This window comes from Lampetra planeri, chromosome 39 (genome assembly GCF_965212315.1).
Source record: "Lampetra planeri chromosome 39, kcLamPlan1.2.h2, whole genome shotgun sequence".
NCBI lineage: Eukaryota > Metazoa > Chordata > Hyperoartia > Petromyzontiformes > Petromyzontidae > Lampetra > Lampetra planeri.
In genome coordinates, this window is record NC_136145.1 from 397642 (window position 1) to 422314 (window position 24673).

A 24673-nucleotide genomic window follows, 5' to 3' on the forward strand; every position below is an offset into this window, starting at 1 on the left:
ACCAGGCCGTTCCCACGCTCACGCTTCGCGTGCTTTCGATTAGAACTGGATTTATTAAATCATCGAATAATCGCCACGTGCCCTAAACGATGACTCCCCCCCCCCCAAGTGCCCCGCCCTCCCCCCAAGTGCCCCGCCCCTCCGCCCGCACCCCCCCCCCACCTCGTTCTCCCCCGCCCCTCCCCCGCACGTGGGCGCCCCGGCAGCCCCGCCCCCTCCCCCGCCCGCCCCGCCTCCTCACCCCGGCCCAGGGAGGCGGTGACGTCACGAGGGCGCAATGGCGGCGCTCGGCTGCGGGGTCCGGGCCGGGAACTGCGCGGGGCAGCGGCGGCCTTAGACGCGGAGTCGGCGGCGGTGGTAGTCGGTGGCGGTGGTGGGGGGGGGGATCGCATCGCACGGGCTGGGGTCTCGCACACCCAGACGGAGAGAGAGGGGGGGTCCTCAGGGGTCTTCCTCGCGGGGCTCGCGAGCTGTGCGGCGGGGTGGTGGTGGGGGGGGTAGAGGCGCCATGAGCTGCTGCATGAGTCCGCAGGCGAAGGAGCAGCGGCGGATCAACGACGAGATCGAGCGGCAGCTGCGGCGAGACAAGAGGGACGCGCGCAAGGAGCTCAAGCTGCTGCTGCTCGGTGAGAGGCGCCCGGCGAGGCGGCGGCGGAGAGAGAGACGTGGTGGTGGTGGGGGGGGGAGATGATGAACAAGACGAAGGGGAGGGGAGAGATGCTTGGGACGTGGGGAACGAGGGGGAAGGATGGGGGAGACGACAGTGAGATGAGAGAGATGGGGGAGGCGAGGGGGAGAGATGGGGGAGGCGAGGGGGAGAGATGGGGGAGGCGAGGGGGAGAGATGGGGAAGGCGAGGGGGAGAGATGGGGGAGACGAGGGGGAGATGAGAGTGAGAGGCGAGACGAGATGGAGATGAGAGATGGGAGAGATGATGGGGGAAACTGGAAGGAGATGAGAGGAGACAGGAGTGAGATGGAAGAGGTGAGGGGGAGAGATGGGGGAGACGAGAGTGAGATGAGAATGACGGGGGGGGGGGGGTGAGTGATATGAGATGAGGAAGAGACGGGAGGAGAGTGGGAATAAGAACGAGTCAGAGATGCGTTGGCGAGGTGGGGGAGAGAGGCCAAGGGAGTCGTGAGAGGCTTCGGGGAGATGAGGGGGGGGACGAGCGATGGAGATTGAGGAGAGACGGGGAAAGATGCGGTGAGATACGACGGAGAGAGAAATGGGATGTGGGGAGACGAGGGATGAGCAGAGCGGACTCGGGATAGGGACACAATGAGAGAGAGAGACTGTGGGGAGACGTGGACAAGAGTCGAGACGTGGCTGGGGGGGGGGGTGAGAGACGTGAAGGTAGTGAGAGGCGAGACGGAGGGACGAGGTGTGGATTTGAGACAAGGGGGGGCGACAGGAGACGCACAGGGGGGGTGAGGGTAGTGAGGGGGAGTGGACAGAGACACGGGGTGAGGGTGGTGAGGGAGAGTGGACAGAGACACAGGGTGAAGGTGGTGAGGGAGGGTGGAGAGAGACACAGGGTGAGGGGGAGTGGACAGAGACACAGGGTGAGGGTAGTGAGGGGGAGTGGACAGAGACACAGGGTGAGGGTAGTGAAGGAGGGTGGACAGAGACACAGGGTGAGGGTGGTGAGGGAGGGTGGACAGAGACACGGGGTGAGGGTGGTGAGGGGGAGTGGACAGAGACACAGGGTGAGGGTGGTGAGGGAGGGTGGACAGAGACACAGGGTGAGGGTGGTGAGGGAGGGTGGAGAGAGACACAGGGTGAGGGTGGTGAGGGAGGGTGGACAGAGACACAGGGTGAGGGTGGTGAGGGAGGGTGGAGAGAGACACAGGGTGAGGGTGGTGAGGGAGGGTGGACAGAGACACGGGGTGAGGGTGGTGAGGGAGGGTGGACAGAGACACGGGATGAGGGTGGTGAGGGAGGGTGGACAGAGACACAGGGTGAGGGTGGTGAGGGAGGGTGGACAGAGACACGGGGTGAGGGTGGTGAGGGAGGGTGGACAGAGACACAGGGTGAGGGTGGTGAGGGAGAGGGGACAGAGACACAGGGTGAGGGTGGTGAGGGAGGGTGGACAGAGACACAGGGTGAGGGTGGTGAGGGGGAGTGGACAGAGACACAGGGTGAGGGTGGTGAGGGAGGGTGGACAGAGACACAGGGTGAGGGTGGTGAGGGACGTTGGAGAGAGACACAGGGTGAGGGTGGTGAGGGAGGGTGGACAGAGACACAGGGTGAGGGTGGTGAGGGAGGGTGGACAGAGACACGGGGTGAGGGTGGTGAGGGAGAGGGGACAGAGACACAGGGTGAGGGTGGTGAGGGAGGGTGGACAGAGACAGGGTGAGGGTGGTGAGGGAGGGTGGAGAGAGACACAGGGTGAGGGTGGTGAGGGAGGGTGGACAGAGACACAGGGTGAGAGTGGTGAGGGAGGGTGGACAGAGGCACGGGGTGAGGGTGGTGAGGGAGGGTGGAGAGAGACACAGGGTGAGGGTGGTGAGGGAGAGGGGACAGAGACACAGAGTGAGGGTGGTGAGGGAGGGTGGACAGAGACAGGGTGAGGGTGGTGAGGGAGGGTGGAGAGAGACACAGGGTGAGGGTGGTGAGGGAGGGTGGACAGAGACACAGGGTGATGGTGGTGAGGGAGAGTGGTTAGAGACACAGGGTGAGGGTGGTGAGGGAGAGGGGACAGAGACACGTGGTGAGGGTGGTGAGGGAGGGTGGAGAGAGACACAGGGTGAGGGTGGTGAGGGAGAGGGGACAGAGACACGTGGTGAGGGTGGTGAGGGAGGGTGGAGAGAGACAGGGTGAGGGTGGTGAGGGAGGGTGGACAGAGACACAGGGTGAGGGTGGTGAGGGAGGGTGGAGAGAGACACAGGGTGAGGGTGGTGAGGGAGGGTGGACAGAGACACAGGGTGAGGGTGGTGAGGGAGGGTGGACAGAGACATAGGGTGAGGGTAGTGAGAGGACAGGAGAGTTGAGGAGGAAGGAGGGGAGATTCTGGAGAGATGATAATTGAGTGAAAGGAGGAGACAGACCGTAGACAACACTGGAGAGAAGGGGAGGAGAGTATGGGGGGGGGGGGTTGATGGGGGACGTGGAGGAAAGACACATGTGAGAGAGAAGAAAGACGGGGGGGGAGACGTAAGAGAAAGGTGAGAGAGAGGTGGGGGGGCAGGAGAGGCGATTGAGACGGGGGGGGGTAATGGGAAAGTCCGGGCGAGTTTATCCGGCGTGGGAGACAGCCTGGGGCCCATAATGACGACGATGTAAATGATGACGTCGTGAATGATGATCATCATGATGTGGAGTTCCTGATGGCTATGCTGATGATGCCGGTGATGATGGTGAGATTGATGATTATTATTGCGATTATGGTAATGAACATCCTGGTTATGGTGTTGTGGGCGTTATGATGGTGGATTAGGTGATGGCGATTATGAACATGATGTGGTGGTGATGATAATGCGATATCTTTATGATGATGGCGCCTTATGGGATGACTGTGATGGTGATGCCAATTACATTACCGTATCCTCGTTTTTACTCCGGAAATCTTCACTGAGTCTCAATGCTCTTTTGTAAGGAGGGTCCTGCCAAGTTTTCGCAATGGGGGACAATGCTGTTTCCCAATTCATGTAATTCACGGTGTTTTCTCTCTTCAAATTTGGACCGTGACAAGGGCACACAATGGGCCCCCAATTCTTCGAATAACGTCACGGCAACTCGAACGTCCACTGCGAGTCAAGTCGAGGGCGCGTCCTGCTTCACCGCAGTGTTAACCAGGGCTGCCCGCGGGAGTGAACCGCGAAAGTGCCCAACAATCGGCGAGCGCGCCACCGCTGGGCCGTGTCACCGCCCCAATTACTCGGCCGTAATTATTGTGGAATTTGCAGGGAAGTAGGAACACTTCACATAATGGTTTGCCATAATTACAGCAACAGCGATGGCTTTTCACCGGGTTGGGAAGTTTGCTGCTCGCCGAAGACTTCGTGTCACCTAATAACGCCACTTACGCAGCACGTCGGTGCGCTCCCATCCGAGCCCTGTCCAGGCTCAAGGCTGCTTAGCTTCAGAGAGTTCGCGCAGTGAGTTGCGGTGTTTGTTTGTGCTCACACAGTTGCTGAGCATAGGGGGCCCACAGGCCCAGCACGTCAAGCGGCCAGTAACAAACGGCACTATCAAAGTGGTATTTGATACGCGCGTTCGAACGGGTTTATTGATTTGAGCAAGGTTATTTATAAGAGCTTTGGGTGGGGAAAAAAAGAGAGGCGATGGTGGTGGGAGTGGGATTCCACATTGGAGCAGTGTGGTGAGTGAGATGGTGTGTTTTCGTGACCTACAAGTGGGGTGAGTGAATAGGTGCATAAATGAATGAGTGTGTTGTCGTGACCTGCAAGTATGGTGGTTGAACACATTGTGGATAAGATTAAACAGACTTACGTCAACAAAACCGACCCCGCCGACGAACCCCCACCACCCTCCCCAGATACTTGCCTAGATGCCCTGCCAGGCTTTTCTTGGCAGACTAACCAGGCCGCAGCGGGTGGAGCGCCATAGGTCTCCGAGTTAAAAAAATAAAATTTTCTAAATTGGTAGAAAGATTTACAGTTGTGCATTTGTATGATTTTAACCATTTGTCTTGAAGCTCAAACTATGTTTATACTTGTAGTAGACATCACCACCAGTGGTACAGAGACGATGTGTAAAGAAGGGAGTGGTCGGGAAGAGGGACCCGGTGAGTGAGCAGGGAATGTTGTTGTGATAACAGAAAGGGCAAAGATTAAAAAGCAGCAGTTCCACAAGTTTTAGACGAACATTTAGATACTTTAAAGATGCGGGTAATCGTCGGTGTAATTATGAGGTAGGCTTTTTATTGGCCATCTTGAACTCTGAACAATTACTCCTGCTGCACTCAGCAGAAATTTAGCTGATGCTGGAATCCTGCCGTTGTCATATCTGGGGTGAAGCACTCAGTTCCTCCTATCTCGCTGAGTCATCTAACCAGGTGGTGCAGTTTCAGAGTGGCCCGCATTATAAGAAGATTGCGAGTTAAAATCCTGGTTTGTGGGTTTGGCCTATCATCCCTCCGGGGTGTATAAAATGCATAACACTTTGTGAGGAAGTCAACAGTGATTGTCCTGAGGATAAGAGGCTTCCCCACCATATGAATGTGGAATTTCCACGACTGGTTATGCGGGGCTGTAAACAGGCAATGGGCACTGCCTCAGTGGTCATTTGAGCAGAAACATACTTTGACTTTTTCAACCAATTAGGGATGTAGTTCAGATATAAATCATCTTTCCACCGTGTTTCAGCTGTCGTTGCGTACCTACTTGAGCGTTTTAAAATCGTTCTCTCTGCGTCACGTCTAAAACCAGTTACAGTTTACAACACACACAGAAATAACTGGCAGCTATTGACATTCTCACCCATTGAACCAAGAGACGAAAACGTGGGCGACAGTCGGGCAATGGTCAGCGCAATGGACTCGCAAATCGAGAGGTCGCCGGTTCCATTCCATCTCCCTGGTGCTGTCGTTGAAACAACGAGGCAAGATTCTCAAATCCCTCTCACCACCTCTGTTTTACAGCATTACACATTGATGCATCACAGGTTAGTCGATCAGCAGGCTATGTGCGGTGGGGTAAAGTGTTGATATGCCTACATCCCACTAGATGTCTGGCCAGTATGGAATAGACAAAATTGACTCTTGGAGTGTCTATGGAGGCCCTCCTGCCAGCAGTAGCATGAGCGAGCAATTGCAGAGCTGCACCTTCACATTTCAAGTGCGAAAACGAGGCCGTGCTGTTCCCACGAGTCAATTGGTGCGTTCATTCCGAAGATTCCACTCGAATCGATTACTGGTTCCTGACTTTTAGAACGGATAAACAATTCTGGAACCGGTTACCAGTTTCCATGTAATAACCCTCATACTTACCAACAAACACCAATGTGTGACCATCTCCTAATATGTGTGCATATTCACCAGTTCCCCTCTACCCATGCACAATATGCTATGTTGGACTGCGTGTGATATTTGTTGCATAAATACATACTGTGTAAGTTATAGATTTAGAATATGTGCATGTATTTACGTGTGTGCAATGTGTGTGTGAGTGTTTATGCGGGGGAGCGGTGGCGTAGCAGTTAGCTCGCTGTGCTACGAATCTGGCTACCCGAGTTCGATTCCCACTCAAGGCCAACACCAGTGACGGTTTTCTGTTCCGGTCTTGGGCCTCCCTTAGGTTGACTGCACCTAAATTGAGGACCTGCTGCAGTGTGTAATCATCGCCACTGGGGAAACAAAGGAGGCCAGGCATAGTGTTGGCTACCCACCCCCTCGTGTGCCGGGCCAATCTTTATGAGTCCTCGCGAACAACACTTTCCCCAACAGTCTGTTAAGGCTATACGGGGGATCTTTGTATGGGAGGAGCGGTAGTGTAGTGGTTAACGCGCTGCGTGACGAACCTAGCGACCCAGGTTAAATTCCCGCTTACGGCCACCACCAGTGACGATTATTTCAACCGGTTCTGGTGCTCCCCTAAGTCGACTCAGCCTCGAATGAGTACCTGGTGCGGTGTGTAAACATCGCCACTAGGGAGACAAAGGCAGCCAGGCATGGCGCTGACCACCCGCCCCCTCGTATGCCGTGCCGTCCTCTATAGGTACTCAGTGACCGCACTTGCCCCAACAGTCTGTTAAGGCTATACGGGGATCTTTGTCTTGTGTGTGTGTATATGTGTGTACGTGTCACTGCGCATGGTTTTTTTTATTCGACACCCTGGTGGACACCCTTGCAAATGAGACGTTGCATGTCGAGCCATTTTCGAGATGAAATATAGTAATACAAAAAATTAAGCCAAATCCTTGTGGACACATTTATGCCGATTTTGTTTTGTGTAGGTACGGGCGAGAGTGGGAAGAGCACCTTCATCAAACAGATGCGAATCATCCACGGCTCGGGCTACACGGAGGATGACAAGCGCAGCTTCATCAAGCTGGTCCACCAGAACGTGTTCTCGGCCATGCAGGCCATGATTCGTGCCATGGAGACGCTGGGCATTCCCTACGCGAACACGGGGAACCAGGTGCCCTTCCTAGAAAAGCTCTGTTTGCTGTTCTGTTCCAAAACCGTTCGGGAACTCCCAACTGTTATCACTGCAGTTTTATACAAAGCACAGCATTGGAATGCCGTCGTCATAGCTGGGGAGTAGCACCCAGCTCCCACCTCACTGCACTTAATAGATAAAGCGGCCAGGGTGATTGATGATCCAGCACTCACCGATTTGCTATGGTCACTGACTCCGTTACGGCGGCTCAGTCGCTTCCTTACCACTCTGCTGCCACTACTTCCGTGGTCGCTGTTCCTTTTGAACTTCACTCGTTGACGCCTCCTCCTCCGATGTTGATAGTTTCGTCTCATCCACACTGTGTTCTACCACCGCACTACAGATCACAACAACACACTCATTCACCCACTCAGTACCCCGATATAGGACCACAGAGCTTGGGCAATCGTTGGTAGTGCCGCTTCTGGCTGCATTCCCTCCCACTTGTGTGGTTTCCCGCACCTTAGTACGAACAACTGCGCACGTTACAAATTGTCCATAAATTTGAGAGACGCCTTTGACGAACGACGTTATGTACAAATAAAACATACTTATTGTAGTTGTGATGTGACCCCCCCCTCCCATGGAACCGTCCGCCCTCAGGCTCACGCGCAGCTGCTCCGCGAGGTGGACGTGGAGAAGATCTGCTCGCTGGACAAGCCGTACATCGAGGCGGTGCGGTGCCTGTGGGCCGATCCCGGCATCGAGGAGTGCTACGATCGCCGGCGCGAATTCCAGCTCACGGATTCCGCCAAATAGTGCGTACTTTTCGCACGCAATGGGAGCGGTCACAGTAGTGCATGGTTCAAATCCAGCAGGCCGCCCTGGTTAACACTGCGGTGTGCGTTCATGATAAATACTACGCGCCGTTCGTTTCACTCGCAGTGGACATTACAGATCACGTGACGTTATTTCGAGGAAGGTAGGCCACGAATTACTCCATTAAATTACTTAATTGGGAAATATAGAAATTGGCGCCCCCTACTGTGAAAACTTGGCAGTACTCATCTGAACAAGAGTGGAGACTCAGTGAGGCTTTCCTGTAAAATAGAGCCTCATTATAATAATGCATATTCAGAACAACCTTCACAAGCTACACATCATTGGAAGGCCCGCAACCAGCAGTGGATTGAGAAAGGCCTGTGTATGTACACAAACCAAATTTAAAGAGAGGACACATTTTTAAGGCAGAACAAAATTAAAACGATGGATGGGAGCAGAAGTAGAAACTGTTTCTGAAATCTCTTCTTCAAGTGACCGCAGATCCAGCCTAGGAGGCAGCACTTTCCCTACTAATTTGGGCAATTTAAGTGCAGAACCATATTTAATGTGATGGCATAACTTATATGGGCTCATTGGTGACCAGGCTGAGGACCATCAACCCTTGCTACATTTGAGCAACCAGTTTTAATCGCACATACCTGAAACCCGGATTGGAACCCATGGTCTCAGTGTTGCCAGCTCATGGCTCTGACCTCATCACCGCGCGACCTGGCCACATCACCCCGCGAGGGGTCCAGAGTCCACCGCGTACCCGAGCGCTGGAGGCCACCGACTTGAATTCACCCCCAATCATCGAGCCCTCGGCTGGGCCTCGCCTTCCGGGAGTGCATCCCAGCAGCGGCATTGGTTCAACACAAGCAACACTCTGAACCGGTTTCAACATACAGGCGACCCCCGCACCGAGGACATAATTGGTTCCTGCACGACGGTCGCAAGTGTAGCCCGTTGTAAGTCGCACCCTTATCTCCCATAGGCGCAATGTTATACATTGGGGTTCCATTCCTGGAAATCCATTACATACCATAAAAATACCAAAATTGACAGTGAAAATAAATGAAAAAAACTGTAATAAACATTTTTTGTAATGTAACATAACTTTTCCAAAAATGTATTAAGTAAAAACAAACACTTACATTTGAAAATCCTCTGCACGTGCATCACATTTCATCTTCTCAGACATAGCGAAAGGTGAAAGCATTTAAAAATGTTAAGAAAATTAACAAAAAAGTGAAGAGCGTTACGAAAGAGACGATGCGTTCGCTCCAGGCGCAGCTGCAGACTGACAGACTATACTGTACGTACACATACGGTGGGAGAGCAAAGTGGCGCCAATCGACTCGGCATCGGTAGCAGTCGTTAGGGGATCGCAGGTACGAGTTCTGGTTGTTACTGTGGGGGTCTTACTATAAAAAAGGTCGGAAAAGCGGGGGGTCGCGAGTCGAGCCGTTGTAAGTCTGGGGTCACCTGTACAGTGTTTCTTTTTTATATATACACACACACACAAAGGCTTTCACGACCATTTAGGGTTTTTGGGTTAGGTCGTGGAAAAGGACTCGGATCAGGAAGTCCTTTCATTCGAGATCTGAGCTGTTAACCTGATGATGCTCCAGCAAATCTTCAACAACATCGGTGGTGCTGAAGCAGTCAGATAAAAATGTTCACGTTTTTTCACGTGACACTTTCATCAATTGACTGTGTCGTGTGGAGGTGGATTTACGACACATTCTACCCGACCTAACCCAAAAACCCTTTTATGAATCGTACAGAGTCGGGCTTGTGTCAACCATTGGTTCAACACAAACCAACTAGACTGGTTTAAACATTCAGTATCTCATTAACAGAAGCAGACTTGTGTTAAATAATTTCTTGTGTTGAACCATTGGTTCAACACAAGAAAACTCTGCACCGGTTTCCACCTTCAATGTCTCAGCAAAGTAAGTCTGGGGTCACCTGTACAGTTTCTTTTTTGTCTATCGGAGAGGGTTTTTGCCTTTATGTATTGTGTTAGTCATCCCATTAGTTTAAAAGGCTGTTTGGCTGATGGGATTTGGAGGGACAGATACAGGAAGGAGGTGAATTGTCTTAGTTATTTAACTTATATCCTCCAGAAGGACGCTCGTGATTATTTGGTGCAGATGATTTGGCGATTTCTGATTAGCGGCGCTGATACGGCTGGACGCATCATCTCCCAGGTGATGCCCAATTTCCCAGCGAATGGCGATTCACTCTCACCGGCTCACTCCTCTGCAGGGCTACCAATAGGAGATGATCACCAACTGAACACTCATGTGAGCAGGAAATCGCTCTTATTTGTTCATAAATTCAAGAAAATAGCATTTGTTGCACAATTATATATTTGGACAAGAACATCACAACGATGGTTGGTATGATTGCCGTGTGTATTTGTGCAGTTACCTGAACGACTTGGCCAGAATTTCTGCCGTCAACTACCTGCCCACACAGCAGGACATCCTGCGGGTGCGCATCCCCACCACCGGCATCATCGAGTACCCCTTCGACCTGGAGAACATCATTTTCCGGTGAGCCCGGACCTCGCCTCCGCACACGTACACACGCGCCCTGCACGCCGTCCACTCGTCCACACCAAAGCTCGGGTCTCGTCTAACAATCGTGTTTTATTTTTACTAGGCTTGTTCAAATTAAGTTTATTTTGTTTAACCCAGATGAGAACTCGAGAGGTCAGAGTCTGCTTTGCAGGATTGACCTGGGTCATCGAAATTACAACAGCAAAACAAATCTAGTACGGAATTACGCAAATAGAAATCGGAGGATGTAGAGCTGGGTGGATTTAGCGATGACTGGTACCAGCGGTGTCAAAATCGGCCTCGAATGGAGGAGGCTAGTGAAGGATACTACTAACCAGTTGGAGGCAGTCGCCCTCTGGCAACAATGGAGGACAGAGGAGCGACGCTCACAACAACGAGTGGAACGCTGGGGCAGTTTAAACGCAGAAAGTTGGCACAATGGGGAGCACAGCTGGTGCATCTCAGTCAACCCATGGCACCTGGGTCTGTTTCATGACCTCCCCGCAAGCCTTCAACACTTAACGTGGCCTCAAAGTGCAACTAGCCTGGCACAAGCGCCGTGATGACGTCACCATCACTTAGTTGTAAATGGCGATTATAATTGGAGGTGGTGGTGTAGGTGGTGGTAGAGGTGGTCGTGTGCTGGAGGTGGTGGTGTGGTAGTGTCGGTTGTTGCCTGCTCCGCCGTTTGGCATCACCGCTGTGTGGTGTCTAACCGCCCTACTCTGTGCAGGATGGTGGATGTGGGGGGTCAGAGGTCGGAGCGCAGGAAGTGGATCCACTGCTTTGAGAACGTGACGTCCATCATGTTCCTGGTGGCACTGAGCGAGTACGACCAGGTCCTGGTGGAATCCGACAGCGAGGTGAGGGTGGTGGTGAGCGGGTGAGTGTGTGCTGAGGGCTGGGGTGGCAAGTAGGTGAGTGATTGGTTGAATAGGTTTGTGAGTCTGTGATTGAGTAGGTGGGTAGGTGAGTGAATGAGTTGGTGAGTGGGTGGGTGAGTGAGCTGGTGAATTAGATGGTGAGCTCTACAAATTCATTATGTCATCTCGTTTTTACCACCTAGTATTATACGGTTGTGTGGTAAAGGAAAACCTCAGTGAACGTGTTTTTTATCAAATCTATATTTTGGCTTTACATGGTTTACTGAACGAGGTTTGTTTTCTGGAACACGTGATTGTTGTTTGGCTATACATGGTTTGATGCTACTATGGTTGTTGCTAAGATAGTTGCTAGGCTTGAGAGAGGAGAGTGCTGCATCAAAGTCGATTTGGTGTGAACGAATCGACTTTGATCCCGATTTATTTGCCACGTGGTTCTTGCCTGTGTTATTTTTGCGTGTGATAATGTAACACACACACTCAACACGCTCAAGCACAACGCACATGTTCAGACACATTGCCGCATGCATCTAGCCATCTACTCGTTGAGGACATCAAGTCACGCGGACGCCAACGTGGCGAATCGTTAGCGTTGAAGTGACGGTGTCAGGGTGAGCGTTGGGCTGGCGATTCAGTGTCAGGGTGAGCGTTGGGCGTGAGTGCCGCGGTGCGGGAAGAGGAATGCAGATAGGGATTTTGTGTAGAGGTGGAATTGAAAGATAACGATTTGGATGCACACACAAGAAATGGAGAGGGATTCTGGTATTTTTATTTACTTGATAAATACAAATATTTCACCTGGATAGTTCGTTTAGATGGAACGTCTCGTGTGCAAGGCTGTCCTGGTGTCAAGTGACACAGAGCAAACATGTAATTATGGACGAAGACAAAGATCCCCCAGTCGTATAGCCTTAACAGACTTGGGGCAAGCACTGTTCGTGAGCAGCACCTATAAAGGCCGACACGGTACACGAGGGGGTGGGTGGCCAACACCACGCCTGGTCGCCTTTGTCTCCCTAGTGGCGAATTTTACACCGCACCAGGATCTCATTTTAGGCTAGGATAGGCCCAGGACCGGTTTTGATATTCGTCACTGGTGTTGGCCATGAGCAGGAATTGAAATCGGATCGCCGGGTTGGTAGCGCAGCACGCTAACCGCGACACTACCGCTCTCCACAACACATACACACACTCGTACACAGTCAAAGATCCCCCATGTGGTGTTAACAGACTATTTGGGCAAGTATTGTTAGTGAGCACATATGAAGGCCAACACAAATGCTGATGTTACACACTCCACCAGCTACTCATATAAGGCTAAGTCGACCTAGGGGGTGCCCAGGACTGGTTCAGTTATTCGTCACTGACATTGGCCGGGCGTAGAGCCCCCCGTGTGCTGGAGCCCCGTGTGGTGGAGCCCCGTGTGCTGGAGCCCTGTGTGTGTGGTGGAGCCCCGTGTGTGTGGTGGAGCCCCGTGTGGTGGAGCCCCGTGTGCTGGAGCCCCGTGTGCTGGAGCCCCGTGTGTGGTGGAGCCCCGCGTGTGGTGGAGCCCCGTGTGGTGGAGCCCCGCGTGTGGTGGAGCCCCGCGTGTGGTGGAGCCCCGCGTGTGGTGGAGCCCCGTGTGGTGGAGCCCCGTGTGGTGGAGCCCCGTGTGTGTGGTGGAGCCCCGTGTGTGTGGTGGAGCCCCGTGTGGTGGAGCCCCGTGTGCTGGAGCCCCGTGTGTGGTGGAGCCCCGCGTGTGGTGGAGCCCCGTGTGGTGGAGCCCCGCGTGTGGTGGAGCCCCGCGTGTGGTGGAGCCCCGCGTGTGGTGGAGCCCCGTGTGGTGGAGCCCCGTGTGGTGTAGCCCCGTGTGTGTGGTGGAGCCCCGTGTGGTGGAGCTCCGCGTGGTGGAGCCCCGCGTGGAGCCCCGCGTGTGGTGGAGCCCCGTGTGGTGGAGCCCCGTGTGTGTGGTGGAGCCCCGTGTGGTGGAGCCCCGCGTGGTGGAGCCCCGCGTGGTGGAGCCCCGCGTGTGGTGGAGCCCCGTGTGGTGTAGCCCCGTGTGTGTGGTGGAGCTCCGTGTGGTGGAGCCCCGTGTGGTGGAGCCCCGTGTGGTGGAGCCCCGTGTGGTGGAGCCCCGTGTGGTGGAGCCCCGCGTGGTGGTGGCCCCGCGTGGTGGAGCCCCGTGTGTGTGGTGTAGCCCCGTGTGTGTGGTGTAGCCCCGTGTGTGTGGTGGAGCCCCGTGTGGTGGAGCCCCGTGTGGTGTAGCCCCGTGTGGTGGAGCCCCGTGTGGTGGAGCCTCGCGTGGTGGAGCCCCGCGTGTGGTGGAGCCCCGTGTGGTGTAGCCCCGTGTGGTGGAGCTCCGTGTGGTGGAGCCCCGTGTGGTGGAGCCCCGCGTGGTGGAGCCCCGTGTGTGTGGTGGAGCCCTGTGTGGGTGGTGGAGCCCTGTGTGGTGGAGCCCCGTGTGTGGTGGAGCCCCGTGTGTGGTGGAGCCCCGTGTGTGAGTGGAGCCCCGCGTCTGGTGGAGCTCCGTGTGGTGGAGCTCTGTGTGTGGTGGAGCCCCGTGTGGTGGAGCTCCGCGTGTGTGTAAAGGTAAATGCTGCGCCCTTCACCTTTCCTGTGTGTGTAGAACCGCATGGAGGAGAGCAAGGCGCTGTTCCGGACCATCATCACCTACCCGTGGTTCCAGAACTCCTCGGTCATCCTCTTCCTCAATAAGAAGGACCTCTTGGAGGAGAAGATCATTCACTCGCACCTCGTGGACTACTTCCCCGATTTTGACGGTAACTTTGAGCCTTCATTGTTGTATTCGCTCTGGACATGAATCTCAATGCCCAAAACATTTTATTTTTGCCATTTTTTCCCAGGAGAGACTCAGAGTTCTCGGACCCTCTTTCAGGAGGGTCCTTGCCAAGTGTTCACAGTAGAGGACGATGTTGATCCTGTGCAATGCGAAATCAATTATCCAGATGAACCTGGAACACCCACGATCTGATCAGGGAAGCGAAGCCGGTGCTGAGCCTGGACAGCGCTTGGATGTGCCACAGACAGACACCAAAATAACTAAGTGGGAAATTCACCGCCTTCCCATCTCCGTCCCTCCACGTAACGAATTTGAGTATTTTGTACTCAACCTGTCAGCCACGTGGCCTTCCTTTTGGGAGTGATTTTTTTCAGTGGCATTGGTTCAACACAAGGAAACTCTGGAACGGTTTTGACATTCATGGTCTCACCGGCAGTCAGGCTAGGAACCAACACTGGCGAGAAGCGCCAGATGTGTATAGTATCCTCTGTCAGATATGGGTCTTCGTTCATATAACAGGTGTTCAGCACTGTGGGGCTACATTTTCACCGAAGTTAACACTTGCCCTAACAGTCTGTTAAAGACTATATGGGGTATCTTTGTTGTCTTTGTGTATGTTCTCCCCGTGTTCTGCAGAGAGAGTGTGTGTGAGAGTAAGTGAGTGAGAATGTGAGTCCGTATATTCTCCCTCTTGTTCTGCATGGGTTTCTTCCGGGTTCTTCAGTTTTCTCCCATAACCAAATTATTTTTGACTGTGCTATTGACCAATGGCGGAGCCTGGATTTTCAGGTTGGGGAGGCAACCCCTCCAGCTATGAAAAATTATAGAGGAGTTGTTAGTAAGTAAGGACTTGTTCCTTGCTTTTTATTCGACACGTGTGCGGCGATGGCGCAGCCATCGATCGAGGGTCGAATTCGAACCGCGTCGTGTGATCGGCATCGCGCTCGCTGAAGGTGTTGATGCCTTCAGGGAAGTCGTGTCCTGTATACGCAACTGCGCACAATTCTGAGTCGCTTATAACTGCTTTGCTGTTACTTTTCGCCAATTATGGACTCAGACTATTGTCCTATCATCTCATAGAGTCCCTGGCACGTAATAATATTATGCTACACAGTGGCAGTGGGGGGTCACAAAATGCCGATTTATGACTAATAAACCCCAATGATCCGATCGAAATTAGGGCTTTCGATCGGATGATTGGGGGGCACGTGCCACCCCACCCCCCCCACTGGCTCCGCCAGTGCTATTGACCAAACATCCCAATGCTGGGTTTATACACAGAAACGTAACCCCCCCTTCCACCCCCTCTTGCAAAAACTTGACAGGACCATCCTGAAACAGTCTTGAGACGTGGTGAGGCCTTCCCTGGCAATAAAGCGTAGTAGTAATAATGACTACCCTGGTCACTTTCTCGTGAGCCTCACTCGTTGATCCCTCCACCCATGTTGAGGACTCGATTATTGGGTCCTTTCCACCTTGAATCTTGATGAAAGTTTGGTACCATTGTTGGCGCCATTCGGACAACGATACAGTTCCACACCGGAGGCCAGTGGGTTATAAGCCTTCAAAGTTGGGGGGGTCATTTGACCGCGCCGACAACTGTGCCAAATGTCAAACTTGGATCGGAGGCGGGCAGATTCGTAGCTCCAATGACTTGACGTGATAAAACTCCAGGAAAGAAATGCGCACTTCAGTTGGCGCTTGACATTCGAAGAGGACTGCGACCCTTTAAAGGAATGGCCCCACCCCCCACCGTGATACGTGAATCAAACAAATCACTCGAGACACCGGCGTATGGCAGCAAGAGAAGTTCATGCGAACACTGCCGCATGAGGTCAAGCGATTTGGCGCAATTGTCCTTCGCCGACTGTGTGACGAATGACGCGACGCGGCCACTCTCCGCGCGATATGGGCGCTGGCCTGGTCTGGACCGCGCGTCTGCACCGCATCTCCCCGCCCAGGTCCCCAGCAGGACCCGCAGGCGGCGCGCGAGTTCATTCTGCGCATGTTCGTGGAGCTGAACCCGGACACGGAGAAGGTGATCTACTCGCACTTCACCTGCGCCACCGACACGGAGAACATCCGCTTCGTGTTCGCCGCCGTCAAGGACGCGATCCTGCAGCTCAACCTCAAGGAGTATAACCTGGTGTGAGCGGGGGCCCGGACTCGGGGTGTGGCGGGGGGGGGGGGGGGCGCGCACGCGGGCAGGGCGAGCGCGGGGGGCGGCCGTGGCGGGCGACGATTGCGTTCGGACGAGTTGATCGGTCGACGGAGGGTCGATCGGCCGCTTCTCCGCGGTCGATCGCTCGGGAGGGGGCGGGGGGGGCCCTTTATTAACGGCGGTCGCCCCGACGTCCTGCTCTCCCGAATGTGGGAAAACAACCCCCCCATTATCCTGACTCCCGAAGGTGGGGAAACCCCCTACGAGCCACGCCCAGCGTGACGCGGCCGATAATGATAATGCGGCCGATGATGATAATGCTGACGATGCTGACGATGCTGATGACGCCACCGAGCCCCGCCCGTCACCTCCCGTCCGGTGGCACACGTGGGAAGAGGTGATCATTTTTTTTTCCTCCAGACTTTTTGTGTTATGCGGTTTTCCGAGCAGTCGAGCGACGGCAGACTGAGCGTTGAGTGGGTGAGCGTGCAGAGCCTTGGAGTGTGCGGTTAGGGGTGTAGTTTCATGGGTTGTATTCGTGGCTAAAGGATGTCACTTTCGTAATTAAAAGGGTTTTTATTTTACTTTGTTCAAAGTGGATTATACTCCGCCACTTGCCAAATCCTAATCGCGAACGCGCAACCATTGGTCTTGGCGCTGGTCAGAACCACCCCTTCTCACGCGCGCCGTCTGTGAAGAGTGTTATTTGAAAGCAAGTTGGCAGGTTCTTAAATGCTGCGTCATCAAAAACAAAGCCATGCCCTTTCAGAAAGTTGTGTAAAATTGTTTTATCTTAAAGATAAAATTACTGATGTGGAATCGGCTTAAACTGTGAACACTTGTTTGCCATTGCTCTTACGATAATGTCTTCTGTCGGGACATTTCTCTTAATTTCTCTTGCAAAGAACGTTGACAAAAAAGCATTATTCTCGCAGTAGCTGCTTCTGGAGATGTTTTTAAAACACGCCCATTCCAAGTGGATAATTTTAAAATGATTCAATCAATGTTTGAATCGTGCGGTTAATTTAAGAGTGTCTGGGAAGACGCGATTCCACATGCGGTCACGAGAAAAGGGACGTACGAATGGTGCGGAGTGTGCGACGCACGTGGTGGCGATTGGAAAGCCAAGATGACATGAACGACGTCGCTTCACACGAATATCATTTAGACGTAATTTATTTTTGTATAGGTTCCTTCTGTTTTTAATTGCATTTTTTTAGCAAGATTTATATCGCAGGAGTCCGAAAGGAGCGGCACGTTGGAATGGGTCGCGTCGCCAACGGTCGCCGCGCGCAGCCTCTGGCGGTCGTGCCGCGCGGCTCTCCCGACCGCCGCGTTGGGTTCGTGTCGCCCCGCGTCGTCCGGCACGAAGTCTGACGTTTCGCTCTCCACGGCCGGGAGCTTCTTCAGGAACCCAACACCGAGTTTCTGAACGAGCTCCCGGCACACCGGGGGGGGGCGGGGGGGAGGGCGAACGGCGGGCGATCGCCACCATGCGCTCGGAGAGCACGCGCGGCGTACAACGGCCGGCGCGGCGACGGCCGTGAACCACGCGTACAGACGGTACTTAAAATTAGTTACGTTAAAACACTTCGCAAGGCGCATTTACCATCAGACCACGGTGAAGTCACGAGATCGATGTGCGGCCTTGGGTTGAAACGGACTCGCGCTGAGACGCGACGGCGGCGGCTCCGTGTTTCTACGCAGGGGCAGTAGAGAGGGATATGCACTACATTCAAACAAAAACAACCATGGTGCATTTGTTTTTGACTCGGAACACTCGGGCGCTTTGTATATACTGCATATTTTATAACTTTAATGTGCAGTCTGTGAATATAAGTGGGGGTTTGAAGCTTGTTTTTTTTTTCTACGAATACGTTAAGGACACTAATTGGAGCGCGTGGTGTGAATTGGAACCAGCTATCGTCTTGCCAATAAATGATTTGCAATGTAAGTGGCGGCGCGCCGCGCGCTCGTGACGTTCTGACACGTCGGTATTTTTAGGGGGTGCTACTACCCCCCTGCCCCCCCCCCCCCATTGCCGAGTTAGGTTGACCTGGCGGTGCGTTCTGGAAAGGGGTTCGTGTTTTAAACGCAGCTGCGGAACACAATTGAAGGCTCGTTTCTTTAGAACTGCTTTTTTGTGTTCAATTTGTCGTCTTTCCCCCTCCCTGCGAATGAAGTTCTTCAACATGCAGTACATACAATCCCAAATGTCCAACACGTCAGGTGGCCAGCAACAAATAGCACTACTGCAGTGGGTAAGACATCACACGTTTTTGAGCTTAGAGGAGAAGGGACGATGATGGGCGGAAATTCCACAGTGGAGCGGAGCGAGGAGTGAGGGGTGACCTGCAGTGTGGCGAGAGTGAGTGAGTGGATAAGTTGGTGAGTGTGTGAGTGAGCGAGTTGTGAGTTGCAGTGTGGTGGTTGAACACAATGTGGTGGATGAGACGACACAGTCTGCTTGACTGAGGTCTCAACAAGGGCAGAGGAATCGACGAGTGACTTTTACGGGCAGAGCAACCATGGTAGTAGCGATAGAAGCGCGATAAGGAGGGGACTGTCGGTGAGTGAATCGTTGAGTGCCGGCTCATCGCTCCGTCATCTGAATGCTTGCAGGTGCAGCAGTGAGGTAGGAACTGTGTGCTCCAGAGCTTCCAGTTTGACACCTGTTGCAGAAGAGCAACAGGTGGACAAAGGTGGACGTGGCGGTGGTGAAATGACAAAAAGATTACTTCGATACAGGGAACATTTAAAAAAATGTAGTTGGAACATCTTGTAAGGGTGCCCAGGGGGGTCCATTTAAATAACAAAGACATAACCCCCGTATAGCCTTTAATAGATGGTTGGGACAAGTGTTGTTAGCGGGCACCTATGAAAGCTTGCATGGTACACGAGGTGGTGGTTGGCCAACATCACGGCCGGTTGCCTTTGTCTCCCTGATGTTTACACGACCAGAAAATCACTTGCGGCCGAGTCGACCGAGGGGAGGCCCAGGACCGGTTCAGATAATCGTCACTTGTTGGCCGTGAGCGGGAATCGAACTCTGTTCTCCGCCGGGTTTGTAGCGCAGCGTGCGCCCTAACTACTACACTACCGCTCCCCACTCGACCTGTACACTCGCACCGCACGCGAGCTGCCGATCAGCTGCCGCGCCCGGAGATGGCGTGGAGTCGGCGACCTCTGGATTGCAAGTCCAGTGATGACCACTCCACCACCTCCACTGCGGACGCTGCCTTCGTGTCTCGGTGGCTGCACGCAGTCTGGGATTGTCGCTGGAGACACTTCTTCGTGTGCGGTAAACCGGTAAACTGGTGGTTGCTCCTGTGTGTCGTGTGGTTCATGGTTAACCAACTAAATTTTAATCGACGTGGTCCTGAGAGACCAACTTTTCCAACTCCTTCAAGTGGAAAGTCGGTGTCGCAAGAGGGACCTCAAAGTCATCAGTTCCACCCCACAGTTTGCAAAGTTTTGTGCGCCGAAAATTCATACGCGACCCACAGCACACACGTACCACTGCACACACGTGCCAATACACGTGACCAAAGCGAAGTTCGACCGCCCCCTCCACAAGACGGTCGACGGCACTGGTGGCCGCCAGGCCCTGTCCGTGCAAGGCGTCCTCGTCGGCTCCATTGAGCGCGGTAACCCCTGAAAGACCCTCGATCGACGCGCCTCCGTGTAGTGTGGACGCTGGGACTCGACGTTTCTCGCCGAGGCCCCGCATTGTCTGGCAGTTTAGCATTTCAATGTGTCGCGCAATAATGGCTTGATGTCGATCGTGTTTAGTTTCAACAGTTTTTGGAGGCGGCGACGTCATTCGTGCGAGTTGCATCTCTCGCGATCGCCGAGGAGCCGCGGGCGGGAAGGCAGCAGCGGCGAGACGACGCTGCTGGCAACTACCCAAGCTCTGCAGTCCTCTACATATTGTGGGGATTTTAAAATCAAAATCATGAATGTTCGTTCGTTTCTCAGTCCGCTTGTCCTGGTGGGGGTCGCGGCAGCAGCGTGATGAGTCGTGGCAGTCCACACCTCCCTCTCCCTGGTGACAGACTCCAGCACTACACTACTATACACTACACTATACACTACTATACACACTCACTCTAGCTCTTCCTGGGGAATTCCCAGGCCAGCCGAGCGAATTAGTCCCGCCAGCGTGTCCTGGGCCTCCTAAATGTTCATACATTTCGGAGGAGGAAACCGGAATACCAGGAGAAACCCCACACGTGCGAGGGGGAACACTCTATTCCATACCGACGGGACATCATACATCAGTCCGCACTTTGCTGCGGTGATCCATCAACCCTCGACGCAGTGCTGGATTTCGGGCAGCCACGTGCAGCGAAGCCAGCACCACGACCCCCGAGCGCCTGACGATGACACGGCGCGGATAACCTCCAGGTGCAGGATTAAAACTACCGGTGTGAGAGCGGAGAGTGGCATCTGGTGGGGGCAGGGGGGTTCAGTGTGTATGGGGTGTACCACGTGTTTGAAGGGGGGGGGGGGGGGGTTCAGTGTGTATGGGGTGTACCACGTGTTTGAAAGGGGGGGGGTTCAGTGTGTATGGGGTATACCACGTGTTTGAAAGGGGGGGGTTCAGTGTGTATGGGGTGTACCACGTGTTTGAAAGGGGGGGAGTTCAGTGTGTATGGGGTGTACCACGTGTTTGAAAGGGGGGGGGTTCAGTGTGTATGGGGTGTACCACGTGTTTGAAAGGGGGGGGTTCAGTGTGTATGGGGTGTACCACGTGTTTGAAGGGGGGGGGGGGGGGTTCAGTGTGTATGGGGTGTACCACGTGTTTGAAGGGGGGGGGGGGTTCAGTGTGTATGGGGTGTACCACGTGTTTGAAAGGGGGGGGGGTTCAGTGTGTATGGGGTATACACGTGTTTGAAAGGGGGGGGGTTCAGTGTGTATGGGGTGTACCACGTGTTTGAAAGGGGGGGAGTTCAGTGTGTATGGGGTGTACCACGTGTTTGAAGGGGGGGGGGGGTTCAGTGTGTATGGGGTGTACCACGTGTTTGAAAGGGGGGGGGTTCAGTGTGTATGGGGTATACCACGTGTTTGAAAGGGGGGGGGTTCAGTGTGTATGGGGTGTACCACGTGTTTGAAAGGGGGGGGGTTCAGTGTGTATGGGGTGTACCACGTGTTTGAAGGGGGGGGGGGGGTTCAGTGTGTATGGGGTGTACCACGTGTTTGAAAGGGGGGGGGGGTTCAGTGTGTATGGGGTATACCACGTGTTTGAAAGGGGGGGGGTTCAGTGTGTATGGGGTGTACCACGTGTTTGAAAGGGGGGGAGTTCAGTGTGTATGGGGTGTACCACGTGTTTGAAGGGGGGGGGGGGGGTTCAGTGTGTATGGGGTGTACCACGTGTTTGAAGGGGGGGGGGGGGGTTCAGTGTGTATGGGGTGTACCACGTGTTTGAAAGGGGGGGGGGTTCAGTGTGTATGGGGTATACCACGTGTTTGAAAGGGGGGGTTCAGTGTGTATGGGGTGTACCACGTGTTTGAAAGGGGGGGAGTTCAGTGTGTATGGGGTGTACCACGTGTTTGAAGGGGGGGGGGGGGGTTCAGTGTGTATGGGGTTGTACCACGTGTTTGAAAGGGGGGGGGTTCAGTGTGTATGGGGTATACCACGTGTTTGAAAGGGGGGGGTTCAGTGTGTATGGGGTGTACCACGTGTTTGAAAGGGGGGGGTTCAGTGTGTATGGGGTGTACCACGTGTTTGAAGGGGGGGGGGGGGGGGGTTCAGTGTGTATGGGGTGTACCACGTGTTTGAAGGGGGGGGGGGGGGTTCAGTGTGTATGGGGTGTACCACGTGTTTGAAAGGGGGGGGGGTTCAGTGTGTATGGGGTGTACCACGTGTTTGAAAGGGGGGGGTTCAGTGTGTATGGGGTGTACCACGTGTTTGAAAGGGGGGGAGTTCAGTGTGTATGGGGTGTACCACGTGTTTGAAGGGGGGGGGGTTCAGTGTGTATGGGGTGTACCACGTGTTTGAAAGGGGGGGGGGTTCAGTGTGTATGGGGTATACCACGTGTTTGAAAGGGGGGGGTTCAGTGTGTATGGGGTGTACCACGTGTTTGAAAGGGGGGGGGTTCAGTGTGTATGGGGTGTACCACGTGTTTGAAGGGGGGGGGGGGGTTCAGTGTGTATGGGGTGTACCACGTGTTTGAAGGGGGGGGGTTCAGTGTGTATGGGGTGTACCACGTGTTTGAAGGGGGGGGGGGTTCAGTGTGTATGGGGTGTACCACGTGTTTGAAGGGGGGGGGGGGGGTTCAGTGTGTATGGGTGTACCACGTGTTTGAAAGGGGGGGGGGTTCAGTGTGTATGGGGTATACCACGTGTTTGAAAGGGGGGGGTTCAGTGTGTATGGGGTGTACCACGTGTTTGAAAGGGGGGGGGTTCAGTGTGTATGGGGTATACACGTGTTTTGAAAGGGGGGGGTTCAGTGTGTATGGGGTGTACCACGTGTTTGAAGGGGGGGGGGGTTCAGTGTGTATGGGGTGTACCACGTGTTTGAAAGGGGGGGGTTCAGTGTGTATGGGGTGTACCACGTGTTTTGAAGAGGGGGGGGGTTCAGTGTGTATGGGGTGTACCACGTGTTTGAAGGGGGGGGGGTTCAGTGTGTATGGGGTGTACCACGTGTTTGAAGGGGGGGGGGGTTCAGTGTGTATGGGGTGTACCACGTGTTTGAAGGGGGGGGGGGTTCAGTGTGTATGGGGTGTACCACGTGTTTGAAGGGGGGGGGGGTTCAGTGTGTATGGGGTGTACCACGTGTTTGAAAGGGGGGGGTTCAGTGTGTATGGGGTATACCACGTGTTTGAAAGGGGGGGGGGGTTCAGTGTGTATGGGGTGTACCACGTGTTTGAAAGGGGGGGGGGGGTTCAGTGTGTATGGGGTGTACCACGTGTTTGAAGGGGGGGGGGGGGTTCAGTGTGTATGGGGTGTACCACGTGTTTGAAGGGGGGGGGGGAGGGGTTCAGTGTGTATGGGGTGTACCACGTGTTTGAAAGGGGGGGGGGGTTCAGTGTGTATGGGGTGTACCACGTGTTTGAAGGGGGGGGGTTCAGTGTGTATGGGGTGTACCACGTGTTTGAAGGGGGGGGGGTTCAGTGTGTATGGGGTGTACCACGTGTTTGAAGGGGGGGGGGGGTTCAGTGTGTATGGGGTGTACCACGTGTTTGAAGGGGGGGGGGTTCAGTGTGTATGGGGTGTACCACGTGTTTGAAGGGGGGGGGGTTCAGTGTGTATGGGGTGTACCACGTGTTTGAAGGGGGGGGGGGGTTCAGTGTGTATGGGGTGTACCACGTGTTTGAAGGGGGGGGGGGTTCAGTGTGTATGGGGTGTACCACGTGTTTGAAGGGGGGGGGGGTTCAGTGTGTATGGGGTGTACCACGTGTTTGAAGGGGGGGGTTCAGTGTGTATGGGGTGTACCACGTGTTTGAAAGGGGGGGGGTTTCAGTGTGTATGGGGTAGTACCACGTGTTTGAAAGGGGGGGGGGGTTCAGTGTGTATGGGGTGTACCACGTGTTTGAAGGGGGGGGGGGTTCAGTGTGTATGGGGTGTACCACGTGTTTGAAGGGGGGGGGTTCAGTGTGTATGGGGTGTACCACGTGTTTGAAGGGGGGGGTTCAGTGTGTATGGGGTGTACCACGTGTTTGAAGGGGGGGGGTTCAGTGTGTATGGGGTGTACCACGTGTTTGAAGGGGGGGGGGGGGTTCAGTGTGTATGGGGTGTACCACGTGTTTGAAGGGGGGGGGGGGTTTCAGTGTGTTATGGGGTGTACCACGTGTTTGAAGGGGGGGGGGGTTCAGTGTGTATGGGGTGTACCACGTGTTTGAAGGGGGGGGGGTTCAGTGTGTATGGGGTGTACCACGTGTTTGAAGGGGGGGGGGGGTTCAGTGTGTATGGGGTGTACCACGTGTTTGAAGGGGGGGGGTTCAGTGTGTATGGGTGTACCACGTGTTTGAAAAGGGGGGGGGGTTCAGTGTGTATGGGGTGTACCACGTGTTTGAAGGGGGGGGGGGGGTTCAGTGTGTATGGGGTGTACCACGTGTTTGAAGGGGGGGGGGGTTCAGTGTGTATGGGGTGTACCACGTGTTTGAAGGGGGGGGGGGTTCAGTGTGTATGGGGGTTGTACCACGTGTTTGAAGGGGGGGGGGGGTTCAGTGTGTATGGGGTGTACCACGTGTTTGAAGGGGGGGGGTTCAGTGTGTATGGGGTGTACCACGTGTTTGAAGGGGGGGGGGGAGGGTTCAGTGTGTATGGGGTGTACCACGTGTTTGAAGGGGGGGGGGGTTCAGTGTGTATGGGTGTACCACGTGTTTGAAGGGGGGGGGGTTCAGTGTGTATGGGGTGTACCACGTGTTTGAAGGGGGGGGGGGGGGTTCAGTGTGTA

The 24673-nt window shown here is 54.4% G+C and overlaps 1 protein-coding gene across 1 annotated transcript; it reads left to right on the top strand.

Moving 5' to 3' along the window:
* Positions 1-480: 480 nt before the first annotated feature.
* Positions 481-16298, top strand: LOC144731427 (guanine nucleotide-binding protein G(q) subunit alpha-like). Its single transcript, XM_078612458.1, has 7 exons — positions 481-626; positions 6918-7102; positions 7727-7881; positions 10318-10446; positions 11186-11315; positions 13939-14092; positions 16074-16298. Exons 1-7 carry the CDS (start codon positions 509-511, stop codon positions 16262-16264), a joined length of 1062 nt encoding a protein of 353 aa, XP_078468584.1. The 5' UTR covers positions 481-508; the 3' UTR covers positions 16265-16298.
* Positions 16299-24673: the final 8375 nt, after the last annotated feature.

Excerpts from the sequence above, each read along its gene's own strand:
- LOC144731427 (XM_078612458.1), top strand. The coding sequence starts at position 509 with ATGAGCTGCTGCATGAGTCCGCAGGCGAAGGAGCAGCGGCGGATCAAC. Across the intron at positions 627-6,917 it reads GCTCAAGCTGCTGCTGCTCG|GTACGGGCGAGAGTGGGAAG; the intron begins GTGAGAGGCGCC and ends TGTTTTGTGTAG. Across the intron at positions 14,093-16,073 it reads CTACTTCCCCGATTTTGACG|GTCCCCAGCAGGACCCGCAG; the intron begins GTAACTTTGAGC and ends CTCCCCGCCCAG.